The sequence below is a fragment of the Manihot esculenta genome, chromosome 12 (genome assembly GCF_001659605.2).
Source record: "Manihot esculenta cultivar AM560-2 chromosome 12, M.esculenta_v8, whole genome shotgun sequence".
NCBI lineage: Eukaryota > Viridiplantae > Streptophyta > Magnoliopsida > Malpighiales > Euphorbiaceae > Manihot > Manihot esculenta.
In genome coordinates this window covers 34,115,623-34,125,422 of record NC_035172.2, presented here as the reverse complement: position 1 = coordinate 34,125,422, position 9,800 = coordinate 34,115,623, and the positions used below count along the sequence as shown (strand labels likewise).

Below are 9,800 nucleotides of genomic sequence, written 5' to 3'. Positions count from 1 at the left end.
TAATCGTTTTAGTAGTGGATAATTATTTTGATAATAGTTAATTAAATATTATTAAAAATAACTTTTCATAATTTATTTTTTTAATTACTAAATACCAGTGTTTTAATTAAGGTAAAACAATAAATGCTATTTGCAGATGCTCAACAGAGCATAGATACTGACTGAAAATATTACGCACTATTTTTAAGATTATTACAAAACCTAAATGGACTCCAGTTTGGACCACTTCATACAGGATTACATTATGGGAATGCACTCGAGGACAGGAAGGGTTTTAAATTATGGAGATAAGAATAAGAAAAGTGAAAAATATATGAAATTTTTATGCCACATTGTCTTCTTTACATAAAGATGAAAGTAAAAAGAATATCAGCAAGCAAAAAATTTACAAATGAAACATTTAAAATAAATAAAATTTTTTATTTATGCATGAATTACAATATTCAAAAAGTTAAATCACATCTTTTTTTTTCTTTTAATTTTATCTACGGTAATTCAAACATTAGAAATCTTCAACAAAAAAATTCAAATATTAGAGAATAAAATTCACAAGTTTAAATTAAATAATTTTACTACAATTTCAATAAAGCCAAAGCTTATGCGAAGAAAAACCTTATAATTGTGGTGTTTTAAGAGTTTTTTTTTTTCAAAATAAATTTTTATAAAATCATCCATTAAATAAATGTTTCAGCTACAGATATCCTCATTTAAATAAATGTTTTCAGCTATAAGTATCATCATCCTTGAACTTGCTTTTTGATGAATATGGCTGAAAACCCTCCAACACAAAAGAAAAGGAAAATATGTGCCATGGAAAATATTTCAATGGCTTACAGAACTTGGAAGTATGATTTTAGGTGCCAGATTTGCTGGAGACCTTGTAAAAATTGCAGGTCGATAGCTTGTAGAGAAAAAAAATATTTTCCGAAAACAAGCATTGATTACCTCTAAATACTAATTTCTCAATACTCACGATATAAGGTAGGTTCAAATAGAATTCAGCGGCAAGAGGATAGCTCCGAGCAATTCCAATTGGATTGCACTTCTAATGTTTGATTAAACATTCTCAACCCTGAAGAATACAAGCGTCTGTGGATTTCTCTCACACCATATACACTGATCTTCTTTCTTCTTATTCTGAAAAGTTCTTTTAAAAAAAGGGACTATGTGCTTCCACCATCCACTTTACAGGGAAACAACCCAAGTATACATCTCTTTCACAACCCATATCGGCTCAGATACATAAATTCGAGAGTCCCAGTGGTTGAAGGACAAAAGGCAAAGGAAAACAATAATAACTGAAATATAAGCAAAAGATAAAGCTGGTTCAAATGATTAAAATGCCTACTTGTAAAACCAAAGCTCCCTCTTCTCAACTCTTGCTACTAGCACCAAGGCTCTCGTAAAACAAGATGTACCCATGATCCGTATTACTCGAATATTCCTGCGCTGACCCAAAAAATGTCTGCACAGCAGACTCATCAATCATTTCCACATTTTCGTCATCAAAAAATAGCCAGTGATTATGGCTTTTCACAAGGCTGACATAGTGTCCATGATTGGGCCCACTCCCAACATGAACAACTACTGCAAATAATGAGTATTCAATATCTGCATCTTCCATTGTGTTACTCAGCTTCAGCTCAAGTGGGAAGACAACTCGATAAGATAGCTTCTTGTACCGACCCAGCTGCTCAATGTATTTGAACCTCTTCAGATGGATGACCAGGATGTGTGGGGGTTTCTTTATCTTCATCCTCTTCTGAGCTTCTTGCAAACTACAAGTGAAACAGAAAGATTTAGACCTTAGTTCTTGAACATGATATGTCTGGTCATTTCCGTGCACCAACACTGGACATATTTTGAGCATTATAATTAATAGTCCAGGTTCCAATACATATTTAGACACAAGCATACTCAAAATGACCTAGTACAACCAACTACAACAAGGCCATGTAGAATACAATATTTTCCCATTTTAGGGTATTTTTATGTTGTAAACCTTACACCCTCCCTTTGAAAATTTTCAATGAATCTAAGGAAAAGAAAACAAGAGAGAGAATCAGGATCTAATAAATGATCTGTGCCAATTCAACCCCTCAGGGCATCATATCCAGCAACATAACCTTTATTTTGATTTTATTTTTATCTACTTCACTTGTGAAAATTTACTTAGCAAACCATTCAGCAACAAAACCAAAACATACTAAAAGTACCTTGTTATATATACACATATATATAAAATTTCTTTGGAATGCTTTAATACTAGAAATACCAACAATCATTTCATGATTAACTAACTTTGTAGTTTCCGAAATAATCAATAAGAGGTCAAATGAAACTAGAGTAAAAATTCCAGGGACAACTCTTGAGTAAAGTTTGTTACATGAAATATTACAAAACAGCACTAGATGGGTAAAACAACAAGAATAACAACAAACAGAAGCCAATGCCAAATGATAATTTTTTTTTTAAAAAAAAAAAAAAGAAAAAGAAAACACCTCACCTGCAGCACTTGTCACAAAAAAACTTATCCTCTGCATTCAAAGTCTCTGTGGAGCTAAAATTTTTCAAACAGCTTGTTATTGAACTATTCTGTTCAATATCAAGGCTCAAGTCAAAAAATGTTTCATCTCTTGCTGTAACAGTCTCACACTGCAGACATCTTGTCTCATTGGTGAGAATTCCCTGATCCAAGTATGAATGAGAAAGCATGAGATGCTGACTTCTTATTTGTTTATTTACCACCACCATCCAAACAAGCAAGGGACTAACACAAGAACAACATTAAATGGGTACATATAAATTGTAGACAAAAGTTACCTGAAAATTTTTGTGCACCCATGTAACCAAAGGCTCCTTTGAAACACCATTTGCTTGACTATTGTTTGGCCCATTTGCAATCTTTTCAGGAGGGGATGAAGTTTCTGGATCACTTTTTGCAGCTTGAGCCTCCTTCTCCAGTATGTCAACAAGTTCATTTAGCAGAAAATTTAAAAATTCATGAGCATCCTGCATGAAGAATACACATAAAAGATAGATAGGTAAATACTTATTCATGCATATGTCAAACTGATTCCCATATTCATTAATCAGCTACAAACGAAAATGTACCTGATGCATATAGCTGCGGAAAAGCTCATTTTGTTTTTTCAATCTCTGTACAAAACGCTTTGGAGCAATTACACCTGTTTTCTTCTTCTGTGAACTTATCTAAACAACAAGAATAACCAATAGTTGGCTCCAGTCCAATAGCAGAAATAGTTAATCAACTACTACATATTCTGTGACGGAATCCTTTTTTTGCTCCCTTCTCCACTTAGTAGGTGAAAGGCACATAGTTGCACAGCACTAAAAATACAGATTAAACAAAAAGTCCAGGCAAGCACTTTGTTTTTTACAAAAATACTGAATACAACTACACCAAGTACTAATGTTTGACAACAAAGAGAGAGTTTATTCAATTCAATGTCTACTGCTGGAGGTAAATTTAAGGGGGAAAATATGGTTACATGAAAGGAAACTTCAGAAAAGCACATAATAGGAAAGACATTTAATTACAAGTATGACATGAAACAGGAAATACTAAGGGAAGATACCATGAATTCAGACACAGCATATTATCTTAGTTGCCCCCCACCCCCTAGCACGTCTTCTCCACAACAAATATGAAGGATGGACAAAAGATTTTCCCCTAAAAAAGTGATTAAAAGGAAAAACTCTAACATCCTAACATTTATATCCTAATAAGAATCGCTCTCAATCCTTGTACATGAATCTCTTCCCATCTTTTGAGATAAGAGTCCATTGAACAATTTAGTAAAATGACATTCCATAGAAGCACAAACTCCAACCCCCCTCCCTCTTCCCCAAAAAAAAGAAAAGAAAATATAGGAGGAAATAAAAATAAAAAAGAAAACATGAAAAAATAAGCAAGTAAAAGCATGTGCAGATAAAAGGAACAAGAAATAAATTAATACATTAAACATTCAGAAAGAATGAGAATTCTAGCTGTTTGCATATCCGTATTGGAAGAAAACTATATAGCAAATAACTTATATAGAAATTTGAAACAGAAAGGTATAAGCATTAAAAAAAAAAAGATGAAGAGAAAAAGAAAGAAAGAAATAAATTAATAATGGATGTGAATCTCTCTCAATTTGATACCCAAAGTATCATTCAAACAATTACCTGAGGAGTTATTACCTGCGTAAATAAGTCTGCTAAGCATGTCAAGAGATTCTCTTCGGCATCCCCAGTATTTTTGTTATTAGCATAATATTCTAGTAATTGTTCTCGAAATGGTACACAGAAGTAAAGTGCCTGCATAATAGGAAAAACCAAGTTTTACATAGGAGAAAATACCATGGATACAATTTCAAACATAGTTGAAGAGAATCCTTTTATACATTCATAATGAAAAAAATTATGTGAAAATCACATTGAAAGACGACTTCCAGCAGTTGAGTGTATCTTAAGAACAACAATAATATTGAGTACATTAGAGAAACTGCCAATATCAAGCCAAAAGTTTAAATAGAACTTTGAGATGTGTAAGAACGATAGATCTTTCAATCTAAGAACAATATAAAGAATTTGAACAAACATGCACCAAAAAGTACAGAGAGTTTAATGAACAAGATAACATCTTTATGACTGACCAGAGTAAAAACATAAGACTTCTAATTAAAATCCAACCAATTCAATTGCTAATATCACACCGGAAAATGACGTCTGTTTACAAAATTTTAAAAACTAAGTAAACCAATTCAACGGTTAAATACCAATTACACAAATTACTCATTGCTTTTATTGATTACACATAACTTAAGCTTGAACGGAATACACTTACCAAGTTCAAACCTACAGCAATAAACTACCAATAATCTAAAACTACAAAACCATCTGTAAATGAAAATCTTCCTTGCTGTATCAAGTTGAACCACAATTCTTTTAACTAATGTTACATCCCAAATTTTCATCTCTATTTATGTCTTCTTATGTTCAGGGCATAGAAATTCTGAATGCAAGACAAGTAAACCCAAAACGCCACCACTTGCCTAAGTAATAACATCCATATACAATCAATTTAAAAGGTCAACAAGTCACAAACTAACAAGCTCAAAACGATCAGATAAAACTAACAGATACGATAATAAAAAAGAATAAAACACTTAGTAATAATCAGAATAAAAATAAAATCGAGGGATTGAAATCGAAATAAGAAGAGGAACCTGCAAGACGCTGTTACAATAGCAAGTGTTGCCAAAATTCTCAAGGCCAAAGTATCGCTCGCCTTCAGGGAACTGATCGCCAAGAGCTTTCTCGAGTTTGGAGCCAGCAGCACCCATTAGTGCATCGATTGACTAGACTCAGATCTCTGTCAGTCCCTTGTCCGATTCAACAATTTCCATCAACAACTCTTCTCCGGCAGCATCGGTCTCCTTCCAACGGCTATGTGTTGGATTGCTATTAGGGTTTTGCTTTGAATATGGGAATTTTGCAGGTGATGGAAGGAGACGAGGGTTTGCTTCGCTTTGAGAGAGTAGAACCAAAGAGAATGAAAAAATGAACACAGGAAAGAATTGTCTGTCTTTCTTATTATTATTTTTTAAATAAAACAAAAAATATATAAAAGGAGCGACATAAAATTATCTAAAATAAGGAAAAAGATTACCACTGGCACTTCAGTTTTTGCTGTTACCACACCACGGTCACGTGCACCAAACTACCAAAGGGACATAACCGTTCTGTTGGTCAACTAAGGAAATAACAAAGTGTGTGCCGTTAATTTCTTGCTTTTTATTTATTTTTTATTTCTCAAAAGGTTTATGTGGTGTATTAATTATAAGTAAATGATAAAAATAAAATAAAATAAAATAATATCAGCATTATCTACATAAACAGATGAGTTTTTTTGTTAATTTAATCAATTTTTATTGCACAAGATTGTTATGTAAAAAGTTAGTTTTATAATCTTTGCAAACCCAACTTAGATGAATGAAGTTCCTTATTTCTTAAAAACTAGAGAACTAATAAAATTATGGTAGTTTAAATTTTTACCATGACAAAATAATAAAAAACGATGAAGGTAAAACAATTTTTCAAAAATGACTTTTTTCGAAAAAAAAGAAGACCGCATAAGTTGAGGCCCAAAGTAGGTGACCGTTTTGGATCAAATTATGGTGGGCCGTAGATATGTTATTAAACGCTGTCGTTCCACCAACCGTTCAAGGTTTTCATTACTTTTTACCCGATGAAATCATCGTTCCATTGCATAAGCTCCCGCCCATCTCGTGACTGTTACGGCCGGACGAACAGCCAGCAATGGAAGAAGAAACCGCAACATCACCACCAACAGATCTCTCCAACCCAACCAAATCCTCAGACCACGCTCTCCAAAAGAAGCACCAAGCAATGCTCGATCGTCTCTCTAATCGTCACCAAGCCCGAAACAAATCATCATCCTCCTCCTCTGCTACCGAATCCACCGCTTCTTTCCTCTCCAAATTCTCCGATTCCAAACGCTTAATCGAGTCCCAACTTTCTGAGTCATCGAAACTCGCCACTACCGATACCACACGCCTGAAATCTCATCTTGCCGATATTTCCTCCTCCATCTCGGCCCTTGAACAACTTGTCGCCGAAAACTCCTACTTACTCCCCTCCTACGAACTTCGTTCCTCTCTCAAAACTGTCTCGGAACTTAAGCAGTCTCTCGATAGTCTCAACGCCGAGCTTGTTCCCAAGAAGAAATTCTCCTTCAAAAACAAATCTACTAACAAAACTTCAGTGTCTGGACCTAAAGAAACCGAGATCGCAAAACCCGAGCCACCAAAGCCAACGCTTGTAATTAGGGATTTGCCCGGAATTAGAAACAAAGAAAATGAGATATTAGCAAAAAATTTCAGAGACTCAGAGGCTGGTGAATTTACATTATCGGATCTGGATTCATGTGAAGTGAGGTTAATTGGTTGCGTTAGTGTACTCTTCATTAATCGATTAACGAATTGCAAAGTTTATGCGGGGCCAGTGATGGGTTCAATTTTGATTGAGGAAGTAGAAAACTGCGTGTTTGTGTTGGCTTCACATCAGATAAGGATACATTACGCGAAAGGAAGTGATTTTTATCTGAGAGTTAGGAGTAGGCCTATAATTGAGGATTGTGGAGGCGTTAGATTCGCGCCTTACTGTTTGAGCTATGAAGGGATTGAGGACGATATGATTAAGGCAGGTTTGGCGGAGGACACTGGGAATTGGAGCAATGTAGACGATTTCAAGTGGCTGAGGGCTGTGCAGTCGCCTAATTGGTCTGTTTTGGCGGAAAGTGAGAGGGTAGGGGCAATTGAGCTCAAGGATTTGGGAAGCATGACTGGAGAGGGTTAGGGCTTATGGGATAGTGAAGTCTTGCTCTGATACGCAAATCTCAGTGCAGGTAACTTAATTTTCCCCCTTCTAATTCTTATACCACTGATCTGTTGTGGATGTAATGTGTTTTGATCATTTTGTTATTATATTTTGAATGACAGTGGAGAGAAGTATTCTATGGTTATGTATTAGCTTTTAATGGTCGATGGAATAACTGTTTCAAATTTGAAATATCTTTTTCCCCTGAACTTGAGTTTGGCTAATTGAATGAACGAGTGCATGCTTTTGAAATGTCTGCTTTTTGCACATTGATTCTTGTATCTCATTTTGCTATCCAAATTTGGTTCATGCTTTAGGTTTGAGTGATAATAAATGTTGATCAAATGAAGAACGATGGCTGGCAGTGTTGGATGGACTTTGAAGTATGGACCTTCTCCCTCCCCTAATTCACTGCTCATATTTTTTTGGATGGAAGCCTGACTTCATTTTCCAGTGGATTTCTTTTGTGAGAACTTTACCTTGAAGGTTACAAGTTTTGAGAGATGTTTGTACGAAGAAGCGTGCCACGAATGATCTTCATGGAAGCTTGTGGGCGTCTGTTTGCATTTTTGTAGTTTCTGAATCTGAGTTTTCTTAAATGCTTTTAGATGTGGCAACTTAGGTATTTTTAGCTATTCAGGTTGGAGATGTTGAAAGTTCGAAAAGATTGTAATTTTTCATGTAAGCCTTGTGGCCACTGGGGCAGAGAAATGAAACTAATAATATATTTCTAAAGTAATGAAGCTGTTTGAATCCTTATAAAATGCTGTGAATCAGATGTTAGCCCTAGAATTGAAGTTTTTCTAAACCAGTTTGGCAAGCGTTGAACTTGGTAAACCTCTGCAGTCATACTGTTATTTTCCTGAAAGATTTGTAAAATTTTGATTCTAAACTTGGCTTAACTTGTAAAACCTCTTTGTATCATCTTTTTTTAGCATAAAACTATGTAAGAACACTGTAATAACAGCAGCTTGAGATTGCTTGGCTATTGTAGAAATATGGTGAAGGAAAATTGATGTGTCTATCTGTGAGTATTTTCTCTTCTGAATCTACCAATTAAGCCAATCAGACGAATAGGGTGTCTGACTCCTCTTGCTGATGGATTACAAGCTTTGCGATGTCTAGCTAATGCTATTATCCAAAGATTGATCTGTTTTGCTTCTCTGAAAGTAACAGGGGTTGCATCACTGCCTTGATGGATATGTGTTGATACCACATCCTTCTCAGATTCTTCCAACTTGCCAGCTTAACAATAGTTGCTTCTTGGGACGATCATGGTGAGGGCATTTTTATGTGTAATGAACTTTCACTTAAAAGTCTATAAAGTGCCTATTCTCCAACGTTGTAGTTTGGATTTCTGTAAATGTATTTTTCATAATTTCACTCATGTTGGCAACTAAGCAAATTTTATGTTTGAATTTAGGGAAATATTTAGATATAAAGCTGAATCTTTTAGTATAGGGGCATGAAATGATAGAGATTATGTTAACATCTCTGCCTTCTCATGGCAGAAAAGTTTGCGGTGGTGCTCTCATGCTAGCTCAGCTTTAACAATTGTACAATGCTTTGTAATTCTACTCACCATACTTGTTTGCACACAACATTTTTTCAAAATTTGACTGAATTCTCTTTGGTTTGGTTTGGTCAGCTTGTATGCTTGAGTACTTGTGAACAAATCTTGAGGACAATACTTTCCATAGCTATCTCCAACCATGTGAACTACTTTTCCTTCACCATTATTTAAACTTTTGACTTGATTCTCATACTCTTCATCCCACGTTGGAGACATTTGTGGATGTTGCCACTCTCAAAATTGGTCCTCTTCGGGAGAAACAATTACTTCCTGGTGGTTGTAAAATGTCTGTGCTCATATTCTATTCTGACATCCAACATAGTGGTACAGGGAGCAAGACAATGGCTAAGGTATGTATTCTCTATCGTCCCATAGGCAATATTTAATATCTCTAAGTTAGTATTTTATAATTGTAATGCTGCAAGATTTGAACTGATGTACAATTCTTGCTTTCCTTGCCAAATTATATTTATGATGATTGATGACGGGTGAGATCTTGAGGTGATGATCAATTGCCGCGTGGAGGTCGGATTTCATTGGATCGTGGTTTAGGACTAGTGAGATGTAGTTTTTATTCCCTCTCTCTGCTCCCCCATCCTTCTTTTGTAGTCGGATCGATGGCAAGAGTATATATGAGTAATGAAAATCTGTGTCTTATTATCTACAGAAATCTGCAGTTTATCACACGATAACTATACTTTTTATTATAAGCATTTGGCCATTTAATATTAAGTTGGCTAAGTCGGGATAATTGTGATATGTGACAACTCTTTCTTAAAGATTTGTGGTGAGGTTGCCAAGAGACGCATTTAATGCTACC

At 35.0% G+C, this 9,800-nt stretch overlaps 2 protein-coding genes across 3 annotated transcripts; one reads left to right on the top strand and one right to left on the bottom strand.

The window, feature by feature from the left end:
* Positions 1-1,013: 1,013 nt before the first annotated feature.
* Positions 1,014-5,608, bottom strand: LOC110628538 (ubiquitin carboxyl-terminal hydrolase 4). 2 transcript variants are annotated; one of them, XM_021775255.2, is made up of 6 exons: positions 5,235-5,608; positions 4,192-4,323; positions 3,115-3,213; positions 2,824-3,012; positions 2,507-2,688; positions 1,014-1,778 (listed from the first exon to the last, which is right to left on the bottom strand). In XM_021775255.2, the coding sequence occupies exons 1-6, from the start codon at positions 5,349-5,351 to the stop codon at positions 1,373-1,375; spliced, it is 1,125 nt and encodes a 374-aa protein (XP_021630947.1). In that variant the 5' UTR covers positions 5,352-5,608; the 3' UTR covers positions 1,014-1,372. The 2 variants fall into 2 exon arrangements, with proteins under 2 accessions (XP_021630947.1, XP_021630948.1); XM_021775256.2 differs by having other exon boundaries at positions 4,207-4,323.
* A 640-nt stretch (positions 5,609-6,248) lies between these two features.
* LOC110627443 (tubulin-folding cofactor C) lies at positions 6,249-8,171 on the top strand. Its single transcript, XM_021773749.2, has 2 exons — positions 6,249-7,435; positions 7,725-8,171. The coding sequence occupies exon 1, from the start codon at positions 6,328-6,330 to the stop codon at positions 7,384-7,386; it is 1,059 nt and encodes a 352-aa protein (XP_021629441.1). The 5' UTR covers positions 6,249-6,327; the 3' UTR covers positions 7,387-7,435; positions 7,725-8,171.
* The last annotated feature ends 1,629 nt before the right edge of the window (positions 8,172-9,800 follow it).